A 17969-nucleotide genomic window follows, 5' to 3' on the forward strand; every position below is an offset into this window, starting at 1 on the left:
CTTACTGATATTGCTGATATCAAGAGCAGCGGCTGCAGGCTGTAGTTTCTGCTGTTGTACAGTAATATTCACAAATGAAGGCACATCTGAACACAAACACTGAATTTGTGTGCTGTGCCTCTAATTACATTACTAATAAGAATATAATTTGCATTAAATTAAAGGTCACTTAGATGCACTTAAAACGACTACACTTGTTTTTTAAGACACTTAAGTGCACTTTTAAAAAGTGCACTGTAATAATTTCAAATTAAAAGTCTTTTAATAATAACTGTTTTAATGATCTTTTGCCATGCTTTAAAGAAGTGCACTTGCTTTGATGATGTTTTGAACATACTAAAACACATGTAAAGTACTTGATTATAATTTTAACTGTAGTGTGTTATTTGATATTATATTTAAAATTAATATATTTGAACTGTTTTAAATTGCTTCATTACAGATGTCTAATTACAAATATGTTCAAACACATGACATAAAAGTTTCAACAGAAATGACATTAAAGTATATTTTAGTTTACTACATATGCTTGTCAGGACATTCAGTAAACCTTAACCATATTTTATATATATTAAGACAATAGAAATAATAATAAAATGGCTTATTATTTCATTATATGCTTTTTTTTGTTGCTGGTGACACAGTTTAACTGATGCCTGTGAACGATTCTGCATTTTTCATTATTTTTTCCAGGTTTAAAATGATGGCAGCAGCATCGTTATATTATTTTTACTCAGAGATTGGCAGGTCTATTAGTAAAATCTGTTGACTTTACAATCTTTGTTGCATTATATGGAAACGGTGACAATTAAAAAGCACTTGTTGTGTTTTTTTGCCCCTAGTTAGCATGCCTGTAACTCAATAAATATTAAAGATCTCTTAATATCCTTTTATATTTTGGTTCTTAACAAACATTTCTTTTGGCATCTTCATTTTAAAGGCCCTATATGGTTCAATCCCACATATGTGGCTCCATGTTCAATTTGTTGAATTTTACCCATTTTCAATGCTTGAAAACCAAATGTGGTTCACTTTGCACACAGCTGATACTTATTGCATTTAAAGGGCAATGTCTGAAGAATAAATTATGTTCTAACTTGAAATTTATCTTGTTAACTCTCTGAGTACCAAAAATCCACTGAAAATGGTTGAGTTGAGGCACATTAAATTGCTCTCAAAAGTGTATTTATAAGATTTGAATCAGTTTTAGGGATATTTGGAAGATGGGATTTTGTTCTTTTTGACAGCTTTTGAAGCTACCAAAAATTCAAATATGCAATATTATAACTACATATTACTGCATTGACATCCCTATATTTATGATATTGAACCATATAGGACCTTAAAAACGAAGATTACAAAAGAAAAGTTGATTAAGAATTAGAATCTAGAAGGATATTAAAATATCTTTAACACTTTTAGAGTTACAGGCACACAAATGTTGGGGGGAAAAAATTGTTCTGTGCAATTGTTAATAGGAAAAAATAAGATAAATTTCTAGTTTCAGCATTATTTTTTTCTCAAGATATTCTTCTTTAAAAGAAAAAATTATCAGCTGTGTGAAAAGTGACCCACATTTGGTTTTTGACCACTAAAAATTTGTACTATTTTACTCCTGTAGTATCATTAAGATCTCTGAGATTGAACCATCGAGGGCCTTACAAATTAAAGTACCAAAAGAAATGTTTGTTATGAACCAGAAGCTAGAAGGATATTAAGATATCTTTAATACTTCTTGACTTACAGGCATGCAAACTTGGGGCAAAAAACACCTGAAAGACACTTTTTTGCCATTTTTGAATTGTCACCGTTGGCATACAATGAAACAGAGATTGATAAAGTCAACAGATTTTACTAATAGGCCTGCCAATATCTGTGCAAATATAAAATAATGATGCTGCCAGCTTTACAACCCTGTAAATTAGCTCTAAATCTCAAGTGAAAATTGTCATTTTGACCCCCCTCTACAAAAGAGTATATATACATCTGTGACATTTGATATTTTGGCTTTCTTTTTCATGTATTTCTTTAGCTGGGCACCTCTGTTGGAGTTGAAAATATGCTCAATCGTTCATATTCTTGCAGTGTTTCCCAGCAAACACTGAGAGACTGAACCGTGTCACTGTTGTTGCTCAAGAGCAAATACACAACACACGGCTGACCGTATGAACCAGTGAAATTATGAGGGCTCACATAGATGATAACACTGCCCTCATCTGTCTAATCATTAATAGACAGTGAGCTCTTTCTTTCATTAACCCTGTTGTTTTGTGACGCCATGGAAAGAGGTAATGATGTTAGTTCATTTGGCTGTGAATTCGTGTGCAGATGGCAACGGACGGGACCGAAGTCTTCTGCTTTCCATCGTTCTTCGGCACGTTCGGCTCGTCTCAGAGAGATGGTAGTGCTTCTCTGATTCGGTAGTAATATTATAGCAGTAATATTAATCTTAATAACCCCGTGGGGACCCGGGGTAGAATAGGTCCCTAGCACCCCCTTGCTGATCGTAAGAGGCGACAAATGGGGCGACTTTTTTGCCGTAAGTTGCAACCCGTGTCTGGGGAGGACAAGAACCTGGTATTTGAGGAATGTGTATGCTGCGGCTACTTCAGGTCCAACACAATACTTTGGCTTTGAATTCACATAGACGGGAGGTTGGAAGGACCCGGTCCAACCAATCGGCTAGTCAAGATGTACCCGAAAGGGCTTTGGCTTAGGGTCAATTGGGTAAAATGAAATCTATGTTCCTTTTGCTCAAGTATATCACCCCTGTATCCTTGGTGCATATCTGGAGGATTACCGCGGCTCTGTGCATCCCCTTGTTGGGCTCCGAGGTGGGTGGGGAGCAGGAGTGATGAAATTCAAAAATACAAACATGGCTAATAAAAAAACCCCAAAACGACGTATGATAGAACAAACATTGGATGATGACTCAGATATTGGATGTATGTATTCTCAAAAGAGTGAAAATTGGCAAAGATTTATACTGCTAGAATCACAAATAACAGACATGCCTCTTACAAAATTGTCTCCATTTGCAATACAGAAAGGCATTTCAGGCATAGCAGGAACTGTTAAAGATGTTAAAAAGCTAAGATCTGGACAAATATTAGTAGAATGCACTAAGAAAAGCCATGCTGAAAACTTCTTGCATGCAAGTATGCTGGCAGATGTACCAATAAAGGCGTTTTATCATCCGTCATTAAACAGTAGCAAAGGAGTTATGCGTACCAGAGAGCTACATGACATGGATGAGTCTGAAATAGCATCAGAATTGACTCAACAAGGGGTAACGAATGTCAAGAGGATCATAATCAAAAAAGAAGAAAAGATAATTAAGACAGGCACTTATATTTTGACTTTTAATAAACCTCAACCTCCAGAGAAGATTCAGATTGGCTATGTGAGTGTACCGGTCAATATTTTCATTCCAAACCCATTGAGATGCTACAATTGTCAGAAATTTGGCCACGGCTCTGCTTTCTGTAAAAGAAAAATGGTTTGCTGTAACTGTGGAGAAGAAGGACATGAATCAGGATGTTCAAAACCATCAAAATGCAGCAACTGTTCAGCTAATCATCCAGCTTCAACAAAAGAATGTCCAATTTGGATAAAGGAAAAAGAAATCCAAAGAATAAAATGTGTTGAAAGGATTAGCTATGTTGAAGCACGCAAGAAGGTTGAGGAGTCTCCATCCTTTAATATGAGGAAAACATATGCTTCTGTGCTGAAACCAACCATGAGCTCCATTGAATGTCAGACTGATTTGACCTGGGTGAATGGTGAGAAACCACAAAATGTTAGCAACAGAAGTTCTGTTCTAATTAAAAAGAAGAATCAAGGAACACAATGTCAAACAATGATAAATCAAACCCAAGCTAAAGAAGATGGAAAATCATCAAATGAGCATAATCAGCCCTTGAGAGGGAAAAGGTTACAACAAAGTACAAAAACTCAATCAACAAAATCAAATCAAGAAGGGAAAACTCAAAAGATAGAGTACCCAAAGAATTATGATGTTGAAATGACAGAGTCTATAAAATCTCGAAGTCGAAGCTTGTCTCCTAAATGCAAAGGTAAAGGGCAGGTACTTGTCTTACCTACTTGAAAATGATGAATCATATAATTCAGTGGAATTGTCGAGGACTTAATGCAAACTTTTCAGAGCTGCAACAATTGGCAGCCATTTTCAATCCCATTGCATTCTGCCTCCAGGAAACCCATCTAACAACAAATAGTAAATTGACGTTGAAAAAGTATAATATTTATAACACTTTTGGTCCAAATATACAACGTCCGTCTGGTGGATCGGCCATATTAGTAAGACATGACATAATTCATAGTCACATGTCAATAAATACAAACCTGCAAGTGGTGGCTGTGCGCTTAACTCTACATAAAACTATAACTATGTGCTCTATTTATATACCCCCTGATACCTCAGTGACAATACAAGAACTGAACAAAATGGTTGAACAATTTCCATCACCATATATATTAATGGGTGATTTTAATAGTCACAGCACATTATGGGGAGGAAAACATACAAACACCAAAGGCAGAAGAATAGAAGAGTTCATATATAATAATGATTTGTGCATATTAAATGATGGCTCAAATACATATCTGCATCCAGGATATGGAACTTATTCTGCTATTGACTTAACTATGTGTGAACCTGAAGTACTAATTGATTTTTCATGGCAAGTATGGAAGGATCTATGTGGGAGTGATCATTATCCATTGATTTTAACATCCATTGAAGAAGACATTCAGCAAGACACTCTAAGATGGAAAATAGAAAAAGCTAATTGGTATATTTTTCAAAAATTGTGCTATGAGAAGTTTAACATAGATTGGAAAGAACATCAAGACCCAATAAAGAAATTCACTGACATACTAATTGAAATAGCAGAAAAATCTGTTCCAAAAACATCAACAAAGTCATGCCGTCGGAGAAACCCATGGTTTAATGAAGACTGCAAAAAGGCTATTGCTGATCGGAAGAGGGCAGAAAGAAATTTTAATAAACATCCAACAACAGAAAACCTCATCAGACTGAAAACCTGTAGAGCAAAAGCACGAAGAATTATTAATGAAACAAAGAGACAAAGTTGGAAAAAATATGTGTCAAGTTTAACATCACAGACACCAACAAAGAAAGTATGGGATATGATACGAAAGATGAAAAATAAGGAAGGAGGATTACAAATACAACATATTAAAAATCAGGATACTTTGCTAACAACGAAACAGGATATTGCTAATAAATTGGCAGAGACATTTGAGAGAAATTCATCATTAGAAAACGGTCTTCCCAGATTTAAAGAAATGCAAATAAAGCAGGAACAGAAAAAACTTAATTTCTCCTCTGATAATGCTGAATTGTATAACCAGCCTTTTACCATGGAAGAACTTTTGAAAGCCATAAAAAACTCCAATGACACAGCCATTGGACCTGACAAAATTCACTATCAGTTTTTGAAACATCTACCCTATAGTGTATTATCGATTCTACTGGAAAATTTCAATAACATCTGGAAATCAGGAGAATTACCATATTACTGGAAAGAGGCAATAATTATACCAATACCTAAACCTGGAAAGGACCATACTGACTCAAATAATTATCGTCCAATAGCCCTAACTAGTTGTTTATGTAAAACCATGGAACGTATGATTAATGACCGGCTGGTGTGGACCTTGGAAAAAGATCAAAAGATCAGTAAATATCAATGTGGATTTAGACGGGGAAAAAGTACTCTTGATCATCTTATAAGAGTAGAATCTTTTGTACGAGATGGTTTTATTAAAAAAGAGCATGTAGTAGCGTTTTTTTGATTTGGAAAAAGCTTATGATACTACGTGGAGGTATGGTATTTTAAAAGATTTGTATGATATGGGTTTTAGGGGGCATTTACCCATTTTTATTTCAAATTTTTTATCCAATAGAGTTTTTCGTGTTCGAGTAAGAAATGTATTATCTGACTTGTATGTACAAGAATCAGGAGTGCCTCAAGGAAGTATACTTTCAGTAACTCTTTTTAGTATTAAAATTAATGGTATTGTAAGTGTTATGGGGTCTAATATATTTCGTAGTTTATATGTAGATGATGTGTGTATTTGTTATAAAGGAAAAAATATGAACGTAATTGAAAGACAAATACAAATATGTATAAATAAAATGTATGACTGGTCAGTTAAAAATGGCTTTAAATTTTCTAAATCAAAAACTGTATGTATGCATTTCTGTTTTCTGCGATCTATGCACTTAGATCCAGAGCTTTTTTTAGAAAGAGAACTTATAAAAGTCGTAAAAGAGACAAAATTCCTAGGACTTAATTTTGATAACAAACTATCTTTTATTCCTCATATTAAAATGCTGCGAAACAGATGTTTTAAAGCAATGGATATTATAAAAGTGCTAGCAAGGATTAAATGGGGTGCAGATTGTGAAGTACTCTTGAGACTTTATAGGACACTTGTTAGATCAAAAATGGACTATGGGAGTATTGTTTATGGATCTGCTAGGAAGTCATACATCAAAATGCTGGACACAGTACATCATACAGGATTGAGACTTGCCTTAGGAGCATTTAGGACTTCCCCAATTGAGAGCTTGTATACAGAAGCAAGAGAACCATCATTATATAACAGAAGGTTGAAATTGGCTCTCAACTATGTAGTTAAGCTAAAAGCTAATGAAAGTAATCCAGCATATTCTTCAGTTTTTCATCCTCCATATTCACATTTGTATGAAGCTAGACCCAGATACATCAGTCCTTTTGGAATTCGCATAAAATCACACTTGGAAAATATGGATATTAATCTGGATATCTTAACATCGACGCATTTGTGTCCTATACCGCCCTGGGATATTAAAAAACCAATCATCATCATGAACCTGGCTCAGTATAAAAAAAAGGAAAATCATCCAAATGTTTATCGGGAGGAATTTTTGGATATAAGACGAAGTTTACCAACTCACGTACCTGTGTACACAGATGGATCAAAGTCAGACAGTCGGGTATCTGCTGCAGTAGTGATTGGGTCAAAACGCTATGGCAAGTGTATTTCTGGACAAAGTTCAATTTTCACAGCTGAAGCTTGTGCATTACTTCTAGCTCTTGAACAAATAGAGAAGGAACAACAACGTAATTTTTTAATTTGCACAGATTCTAAATCCTGTCTACAAGCACTTGATTTATTGAAAACTGAACATCCTATAATTATCAGCATAATAGGAAAAGTGGACTCTTTAAAGAAACAAGATTTTAATATTGTTTTTTGTTGGATACCAGGCCATATGGGATTGACTGGTAATGAACAAGCAGATAGAGCAGCAAAGGAAGCACTTCATTTGGAAATGACAGAATGTAAAATACCAGCATCTGACGTTAAACCCATATTGAACCTTTACATTCACAGTAAATGGCAAATGGAATGGAACGAATGTGTAAATAACAAATTATACGAGGTGAATCCAGTTTTAAATCAAGGAGTTATTAGTTATTATTTTGAAAACCGATATGACCAGGTTGTATATACAAGATGCCGAATTGGACATTCAAGACTTACTCATTCATATTTATTGAAGGGGGAAGATAAACCGATCTGTGATTTGTGTAAGAATTTCATGAGTATAAAACATATTTTAATAGAATGTCCTTTCTTAAATAATATTAGACAACAGTTTTATACAGAGAATACATTAATGGACATTTTCAAAAAGGTTTCTCCTGGAGTAATTTTAGAATTTCTGTCGAATATTCAGTTGAAAGATTCTATGTAATTGTTGTTATTAATGTTGTTGTTATTGGTGTATATGCCTGATTTTGTATAGTGATTGTTTTTAAGACATACTTGTTAAAGTATTATAAATAATGTATTGAACTGATATTGCTGATTGCCATGAATATAGCCATTGCTGCTGATATGGCATTAAACCATAAATAAATAAATAAATAAATATTAATCTTAATATTGTCCTGGCATATGAACTGTGGTGAAACAGAGGAGATGCTCAAACTGCACATTTACACTAAATAAACTGACATGAAAACAGGAGAAATGTTAGTAGTTTAAGCTCATTGTATAGTCAATGTGAAAGAAAAACAAGTTAACAGATGAAATGAAACATTCATTTGAAGTGGGATTATTTGAATGAATTGGTCAAACCCAAAGGAGCATGAATGTTTTGATTGTTCTTCTGTATTTCCAGTGATCTGATGATGATGGTGTCCGTCAGAGGCCTGTATTTCCTCATCACTCTGTTCCTGGGCAGTTTCTTCGGCAGCATCTTCATGTTGGGTCCCGTTCTGCCGCTCATGCTGCTCTCGCCGGCCTGGTACCGCTGGATCACGGACCGCATCGTGGCCACATGGCTCACCCTACCGGTGGTATGAGTATTAATAACAGTTCAGAGCAGCCATTCACACACTTTTTGCCAGCCGAATCCTTTTGCACCTGAGAAGCTTTATGAAGGTGGTTGTTTGTCTATTTTTGAGATCATATAATCTACAACTGCTGTCGAATGGGTCTGTCTGTCTGCGCAGGCGCTGCTGGAGCTGGTCTTCGGGGTGAAGGTGGTCATAACAGGCGACGGCTTCATTCCCGGCGAGCGCAGCGTCATCATCATGAACCACCGCACGCGTCTGGACTGGATGTTCCTGTGGTGCTGCCTGCTGCGCTACAGCTACCTGCGTCTGGAGAAGATCTGCCTGAAAGCGGCATTGAAGGCCGTGCCCGGGTTCGGTGAGTCCCAGACTTCTACATATAATGATCGCCGGCTGTGTTATAGAGCAATAGAGTGTGTGTCTGTGTGTGTCTGTGTGCGCAGGCTGGGCCATGCAGGTGGCCTCCTTCATCTTCATCCATCGCCGCTGGGAGGAAGACCGCAGTCACATGTCCAACATGCTGCACTATTTCTGCCACATCAAGGAGCCGCTGCAGCTGCTGCTCTTCCCCGAAGGCACCGACCTCACTGGTGAGAGATTCACATGTCTGGATAAATCAGGGCCTAAAACTAACTTTTTGCCACATCTAACAATAGTTGTTGACTTCAGAAAATTTACTGGACATAAATATTTGGCAGTAATGACACAAAAATCCATTTTAGATGCCAGTGAAAATTCACAATTCTCTATTCCAATTTCGATACCACAGCTAAAACTTCTAGCCTAACTAATATAAATTTAAAACATTATTAAAGAGAAATAAACAGTCAGTAGTAAAAAATAAAAAAAATTAATTACAAGCAAAAGCACAAATAAAAACAATAGAACAATGATACAAATGAAATAAACAGTGTTTTTTGTACTGACAGTACTTTTCAGGTACAGGAATTAAATAAGCTAAGCAAATGTAAAATAACACTGCATAGTCTTCACTGCATAAATTAAACATCCTTATTAAGGTTACAGAAGTTATTCGGTCAAGAGCAGTGAGTGATTTTTTTTTTTTGTTGTCATATGTTGTTTGATTAACATTAAAATCACATACAGCAGCAGGACTATTAGGCTGCTGTCACTTTAAGGGTGAATGCACGGATATAATATACTGATACTGTACTTTAATTGTTTACGTTCACTTAAAGGCACAATATGTACGATTTTTGGATTCAAATATCTAAAAACCACTAGAACAGTGTTATATATTTTGTTGACTTGTGTACTTACTTTATCCCAAATGTTTCAAAGAATATCTAAATAAGCAATTTTAACCAGGACACAGATCGTGTCCACGCGTTACCCTCAAATTTATTTTGTAGAAACCATGGAAACACCAAAGACGCTATAATATATTATGTGTTTTATTAGACAGGTGAGCAACTGTTTGGAATCATTCATAGACAGAAAACTAATCGTGTTATATAGCTCAACAGAATAAGTCTTATCATTTAAATCTCGTTTTCCTTATTTACCACAAGTACCATGTTTTACCATGCCTAATATCGATCTATCTTACTGCAGTGTGCAACAGGTGTCTCATAGCAGCCACCAAGCAAATGCACTATAGTGGCACTATAACAACTTTCAACACACTCAAACGTATCTAATATAATAAAACAGCGCTGCATTACCCCACATATGCATGACCGGAAGAAGAAGCAGAAGCGCTTGTTTGCAGCATAATAAAAGCTCTACTGCTCTCGAGTCGTGTGTCGCACTCGTCTCTCATTAGCAATCACTCCAGCGGCCTCGTTCCACTCTGATGTTTTCAGCCACACCCTGCTTCATACAGTAATGTTAATAAATCTTTAATACATTAGCTCATCCATTAATATGATTACTGCCTGAGTCCCATTAGATTCTTTTCCACTAGCTGTAGATATACAGACAACACCTCCCGTGATTCTGTGAAATCAAGGCGTCATCAGGCCTTTGTTTTAAATAAGCGACCTCTAGTGGCGAAAAATTACATATTGTGCCTTTAAGACATAACCGACTATGTTTACTGGGATACCGGCTATTTTTTGAATCATGTTTTGTGAATTTGTCCTTTCAAGTGAACTCAAGAGAACTCAATTCAGTATTCGCACGCTGTTTTTTACTAAGAATGAGGAGAGAATATTACAAAAGATGAATGAAATCAAAGTTCGAGGGTGAGTAAATCATGATTTTGAGCGTCACATGCCCTAAAGTGGCTGCACCGCTCTGACCTGATGACCTGACGTGGCTTTCCAATCTGCTGGGATGAAGTCAAACATGGGCGAATCCCAGACAAGATCCTGTGTCAGTCAGATGGATATCTGCGCTGCTGATCTGAAGCTGAAGGATTGGCCAGTTATCCCAGATGATTAGTTTGACCTCAATCCTGTTAACCCTCATGTGGCACGAACGCTTTACCGGCTGACAGTTGGATCTCTGGATGAGTCGCAGATGTGCGCAGCTGGAATTTGGCTTTGTGAGAGGCTTTGGGTTCGGTTGAGACGTTCTCTGATCATTAGATGAAATGGATCAGAAGCACTACTGGTTTAAAAGAAATCATTTGTATTAATTAAAAAACAGATTTTAATTATGCCTTTTTTTTTTTTTACGTTACCAGGGTTGGGTGAAATGTGATATATGTGAGTTTATTTCTTAGGGCTTTTTTTTTCCTAGGCACCAGGGATGCAAATCAGCTCTAATCTCTGTATGTTTGTATATGTTCATTGCTTCTAGATTTGTCAGAGTAAAAGAGGGAATGTATAACTCTATATGTGTTTAAAACCATGTGATTTCTGAAGCACACATGATCCTGCATTCAGCTTCGGCTCTTATTCATTTTTCTGTTCAGAAAACACTCGCGCCAGGAGCGACGAGTTTGCTGAGAAAAACGGCCTTCCAAAGTACGAGTACGTTCTTCACCCACGCACCACCGGTTTCACCTTCATCGTTGACACGCTGCGGAAAGGTCAGAGGTCACTTAGTGTACATGAATCATCTTTGCAAATGTCTTTTTCATGTTACGTTACATTAACTTTACAACACCACTCCTGCTTGAACCAGTTCTGAACGTGATCAGATAAAGACTGCATGCCTTGAAATAACACGTCTGTCATTGAAACGGTTTTTATCATTCATAAAGATCATACACTGATCAGGCATAACATCATGAGCACTGACAGGTGAAGTGAATAACACTGATTATCTCTTCATCACGGCACCTGTTAGTGGGTGGATATATTAGGCAACAAGTGAACATTTTGTCCTCAAAGTTGATGTGTTAGAAGCAGGAAAAATGGGCAAGTGTAAGAATTTGAGGGAGTTTGACAAGGGCCAAATTGTGATGCTAGATGACTGGGTCAGAGCATCTCCAAAACTGCAGCTCTTGTGGGTGTTCCCGGTCTGCAGTGGTCAGTATCTATCAAAAGTGCTCCAAGGAAGGAACAGTGGTGGACACGGTCAAGGAACGCCAAGGCTCATTGATGCACGTGGGGAACGAAGGCTGGCCCGTGTGGTCCGATCCAACAGACGAGCTGCTGTAGCTCAAATTGCTGGAGAAGTTAATGCTGGTTCTGATAGAAAGGTGTCAGAATAAACAGTGCATCAGTTTGTTGTGTATGGAGCTGCAGACCAGTCTGACCCATGCTGACCCCTGTCCACCGCCGAAAGAGCCAACAGTGACACGTGAGCATCAGAACTGGACCACGGAGCAATGGAAGAAGGGGGCCTGGTCTGATGAATCACGTTTTCTTTTACATCACGTGGATGGCCGGGTGTGTGTGCGTCTCTTACCTGGGGAACACATGGCACCAGGATGCACTATGGAAAGAAGGCGAGCCGGAGGAGGCAGTGTGATGCTTTGGGCAATGTTCTGCTGGGAAACCTTGGGTCCTGCCATCCATGTGGATGTTACTTTGACACGTACCACCTATCTAAGCATTGTTGCAGACCATGTACACCCTTTCATGCAAACAGTATTCCCTGGTGTCTGTGGCCTCTTTCAGCAGGATAATGCTCCTGACACAAAACAAAAATGGTTCAGGAATGGTTTGAGGAGCACAACAATGAGTTTGAGGTGTTGACTTGGCCTCCAAATTCTCCAGATCTCAATCCAATCATATGTGGGATGTGCTGAACAAACAAGTCCTATTCATGGAGGCTCCACCTCACAACTTACAGGACTTAAAGGATCTGCTGCTAACATCTTGGTGCAGATACCACAGCACACCTTCAGGGGTCTAGAGGAGTCCACGCCTCGACGGGTCAGGGCTGTTTTGGCAGCAAAAGAGGGACCAACACAATATTAGGAAGGTGGTCATAATGTTATACCTGATCGGTGTATGTACACACACATTTTCTAAATGTTTTTATATGGGGACTTACCCTAATATGTGAGTCAGTCTGTCATCAGCAACAGAGACTAAACCGGTTACCAGCTGATATCTGATCTGACTCGCCACCAACAGGACGTCACTCACACATTCTATACTATCTATTCTAACACAAAACACAGATATCATCGCCTCATGATATATTATAGAGGACATTTTCTGCTTTTTTTCCATGTTCATCTTTCTTTAGTGTGTAATGTTGTTTGAGCATGAAAACGCTCAGCAAATTTCCAAAGTCCCATATCAGTGTCACTGTTTATGAACTCCCTGAAACACCTCCATGTAGTGTTGAGTTTTCTTCCGGGAATGAACACGTCACAATATTCCTCATTTAAATAATTCATACGCAGAATAAAGGGGCGGGGCCTGGTTGAGTTAGTTAGTAGTGTGTTAAACTGGCGGTTATGGTAAGGGGCGGGACATTTCCCAAACACGCTCAAAGCGCTTGACCAATCACAACACACTGCTCCAACCAACCAATCAGAGCACATTGTGCTTTTCAGAAGGAGGGGCTTCATAGAGACAGGAACTAAACAGAGCGTTACTGACAGACTGGGAAGAGAGGAGCTGCAACAATGGAGAATATGGGGAAAATAATTGAGATTCATCAGCCTTTGTGCAGCTCATGAACTTTGACTTTTGCCCTGTGTAATAGTGATTATTTTTCCTCCTGACAGGAGATAACCTGGATGCTGTCCATGATATTACCGTGGCGTATCCGCAGAACATCCCCCAGACGGAGCGACACCTGGTTCTGGGTCTGTTTCCCCGTGAGATCCACTTCCACGTGCGGCGCTACACGGCGGCGGCTCTGCCCAGATGTTCGGAGGAGCTGCAGCTGTGGTGTCAAGAGCGCTGGCAGGAGAAAGAGCTGCGGCTGCGAGAGTTTTACCAGGCTGTGCCGCGCCGCTTTGACGAACCCGAGGCTCGCGTGCCGCCCTGTAAGAGCGAGCTGAGGGTGTCTCTGATCAAAGCCGCGTCACTGCTGTACTGGACCGCCTTCATTACCGCCTCCTTTGTCGGCCTGTGGCTCTGGGTTCCCATTCGCCTCTACTTCGTGCTGATGGTGATCTTCTTCCTGGGTCAGCAGAGGGTGACGGGCGGCGTGGAGCTGATGGAGTTGGCGTGTCATCGCCACTGGAGTTCAAAGGATGGAGAGCGCAGTGGAATGGAGGCGAAGAAGGAATGAGAGGAGATGCTGGTTTGGTGTGTTTGTGTATTCAAAGCGGCCATGGCGCCGTCTGCTGGCTGAGAGGATGAAGCGCAGCCTCCTGCAGTAACGACACGCCACACTGCAGTGGCGCAAAGAGGGATTCGACGTCATTCTCTGACATTATAAACACATCATGGGAGCGCTGACTCAACATTTATCACTGTGCGAACGAATGTCGTACCTACGGAAGCTTGTTCTGCCATGGAATATAAAAAAAGGTAATTGCGACTTTTTATCTCACAATTCGGACACTCTATATTTGAGATATAAAACTCAGAATTGTGAGATATAAACTTGCAATTGCGAGGAAAAAAGTCCAAATTTACCTTTATTCCGTGGTGAAAGCAAAATAACATATTTGCGAAACACAACGTCAAAATTGCAAAATGTAAATACAGAATTGTGAGTTTAACTCACAATTCTGAGGAAAAAAAAAAGAGTTGCAAGATATAAATTTGCAGTTGTGAGGAAAAAAAGTCAGAATTCAAAGGTTAAAAGTCGCAATTATCCTTGTTATTTTTCATTCTGTGGCAGAAACAAGCTTCCATACGTGCCTGAGGACTCGTCTGTTAGCGTCTCTCTCTCCGATTTCTTCATTTTATTCTCAGTCTTGTTTGTTTCCTTGTGTTTATTAGCTCCAGTCCAGCCCCGCACACGACATGTGACAAATTTATATATATCATGGCCACGAAATAAGAATTCGTTCCCTCGTTTTAAGTAAATTGTGCGCACAATATAACAATTTGTTTTGTCATTTTACTAAATAGTGCGCGCTATATTATAATTCGTTCTCTCATTTTACTAAATTGTGCACACAATATAATAATTCGTTCCCTCGTTTTACTAATTCATGCGCACAATATAATAATTTGTTCCCTTAATTTAGTAAATCGTGCACACAGTATAATAATTTGTTCCCTCAGTTTAAGTAAATTGTGTGCACGATATAGTAATTCGTTCCCTCGTTTTACTAAATCATGCGCACAATATAATAATTAGTTCCCTTGATTTAGTAAATTGTGAGCACAATGTAATAATTCATCCCTAGTTTTACTAAATCATGCGCATGATATAATTTTTTCCCTTGTTTCACTAAATCGTGCACACAATATAATAATTAGTTCCCTCGTTTTACTAAATCATGCGCACGATATAATTCGTTCCCTCGTTTTACCTACAGTATGCTCTATATAATTAGTTCCCCCGTTTTACTAAATCATGCGCAAGGTATAATATTTTTTTCCCTCGTTTCACTAAATCGTGTGCACAATATAATAATTAGTTCCCTCGTTTTACTAAATCATGTGGCAATATAATATTTTTTCCCTAGTTTTACTAAATTGTGCTATTGATATAATTATTTCCCTCGTTTTACTAAATCGTGGCCACGTTGCACTAATTCGTTCCCTCGTTTTGATTTAATATATCAAGGGAACGAACTAGTAAAAAGTGCTGACATATTAGTAAGTCGTGGGAAGTAATTGTGTGTAACTCGTGGCCTGATACACATATTTGTTCCTGCATGTCACGTGCGGCTCCATAAGTTTCCCACAGCCATATTTTAAAGAGCTATTGTATTTTGGTTTCTTTTTATTATTTATTTGTTTTTATAGTTACGGATCACAGCCATAGCACATTAGCTTTAAGTGCTCATGGAGAATAATGTTGTTTAAATGTTAAAACAACAGAAACCCCCACTGTACTGATCTTTATCCGTGGACGTTCATCAGGAGCGTGTCGCGTGTGTTTTCTCAAAGCTGTCGCGGCTCTTACATGCATGACTGCAGAAACTCGCAGCGACAAACAGAACGAAGGCTTTCTTCAGCTGGAATGAAAATGTGACTTTCTCAGACAATCCAAATCATTTAAATCAGGGCAAATGCTGAGTTACCAATATACTAGATTATAGAATAACTGACCTAACTGTCCCCGTCTGCCTCACCTTTGACCTCTCGTGTTCCTCTGATGCTGTCAAACACACGTGGATTCTCTCATTATTGATCAGTACTAGTGTCCTGATGTGAGCGGGTCGTGTTCGTGCTGCTGTCTGATAATGTTTGAACTGGTTTTGTGTCTGAAGGAGGAAGACCAGCTCACTGTGATGGAAAACAGTGTCTGTATCCGCACACGTGTCCATAATGCACATGTACAACCGTCACTATCACTCAGGTATATTCAATCACTGTAATCAATAATCAATACTCTAATAAATGTTCTGTGTTTCTTTTCAATCCTTTGTCCAGTTCAGTTTATCTGCACATGTTCGTATGAAGGACTCAAACATGTTGAATGTGTGTCTTTGTATAAAACACGAGAAACTACAGCCAAAACCTTTGTGTTTTCATGCACAGGTCAGTTTTGAGCTTTAAGACTAGTGAAACAAAACATCCCCCCCAAAAAATGCACTTTATTTTTGTACATCTATAGATTTCAATCTTTAAAGTCAGAGAGTTTGAGTCAGAAAACACTTACAGTATGATGATATCTGTACAGTTAAATTGTTTTTTACTCTTAATGCAGAATAATGAATGAGGCACGTGACTCTGAAACACACAGACACTGATGGAGAAAATCAGCGGGATGAGACGTTCTGAAGGTTAAGTTGGGTTGCCGTGACAACAAATAGTGCTTAATAGTGGTTGCTTAGTAACGTGATGTAGAATGATGTCAGTGCTCATGCATGTGCGCAGACGGGAAACGCACGCATGCGCGGTTTGTGCTCCGGGGATCAATTATAATTCAGTTTTCTGCTGAGATCAGGTGATGTTCTTGGGCTCGTCTGAACAAGGTTGAGTACAATTTTAATCAAATTTTCTCCCCTTATGGAATCCAAAAACATTAGCTTCCGGATAACACCACTTTATTAAGATTTAAAAAAAAAAGAGTAATAATAATTTACACTAGAAATTATTAATTTGAGACAGTCTTGGCATGTGGTCATGTTTATAAATCGCAAAGTGGCCCAAACGCTCTTGTTTTTGTGTATAATTGAGTGTTAGATCTGTTTATTGGTGATTGTGTTTGAGCCCCACCCCTTTTTCCACATCTCGCGCAGGTCTCTGTCACTCACTCACTCACTAACTTTTGTGTGTGTGTGTGTGTGTGTGTGTGTGTGTGTGTTCTGATGCTTCTGCTTCCAGGAAGCTTTAATTGTTTCTCTGGATAGCAGCGAGTTCGTGTGACACACCATGGAAAGAGCGACACCTTCAACCTCTATCATTTTAAATAGTCTGACGCTCAATTCATTGTCATGTGACTGATGTTCATCTACAGGTGAGTGCGTAGGCTTGTTCGAGATGCTTTATTTGAACATTTAGTTTACACTATGGAACAACAAACTCAAAATATAACAACAACAATTAAGAATAACACCAATAGAATATATATATATATATATATATATATATATATATATATATATATATATATATATATATACAATCAGTACCATAGTTCAAAGAAGTAAAAGACCATAACAAAAAAGAAAAGGAAATAAGAGGACATCACACCAATAAATAAAAAGTACACATTGAATACAGTAAAGAGTTTGTAGGCTGTGCAAATTGTACGTTTTGAGAGCTTTTTTGCTAATTGAGAGTGAAATTGTGAGTAAATAATGTTTTTTCTCTTGAAAGAATACAAAAATAGGTTTACAATTTGAAAATGTACATTTATGAATATAAAATCTACATAGAAAGAGAATTAGGTTTATTATAAAGCAGGCATTTGAATCCACTGCAAAGAAACCAAAAATAACAGATTTAGGATTCATTGAAAAACCTTGTAAGAAATAAAAGAACATCTTCCCAGAGCTGAAAAGTATAGTTGCATGACCAAAACAGATGAAGAAGTGTTTCAGTATCATTCTGACAAAAGGAGCATTTAGTGTCAAAATCTGATCCAATTTTTTTCTTTTTTAAAATGTTATGGAGTAATTTA

At 38.0% G+C, this 17969-nt stretch overlaps 1 protein-coding gene across 1 annotated transcript in view; it reads left to right on the forward strand.

Annotated features, from left to right (window-relative positions):
* The window catches only part of lclat1 (lysocardiolipin acyltransferase 1), a 17004-nt gene extending 617 nt beyond the window's left edge, over positions 1-16387 (forward strand). Inside the window, exons 2-6 of the mRNA XM_067385725.1 lie at positions 8222-8399; positions 8556-8754; positions 8840-8986; positions 11278-11394; positions 13495-16387. Coding sequence (XP_067241826.1) covers positions 8229-8399; positions 8556-8754; positions 8840-8986; positions 11278-11394; positions 13495-14006 — 1146 coding nt within the window. The 5' untranslated portion in view covers positions 8222-8228 and the 3' untranslated portion in view covers positions 14007-16387. The remainder of the gene's footprint in view (positions 1-8221; positions 8400-8555; positions 8755-8839; positions 8987-11277; positions 11395-13494) is intronic.
* The last annotated feature ends 1582 nt before the right edge of the window (positions 16388-17969 follow it).

This window comes from Chanodichthys erythropterus, chromosome 5, assembly GCF_024489055.1.
Source record: "Chanodichthys erythropterus isolate Z2021 chromosome 5, ASM2448905v1, whole genome shotgun sequence".
NCBI classification, from domain to species: Eukaryota; Metazoa; Chordata; class Actinopteri; order Cypriniformes; family Xenocyprididae; genus Chanodichthys; species Chanodichthys erythropterus.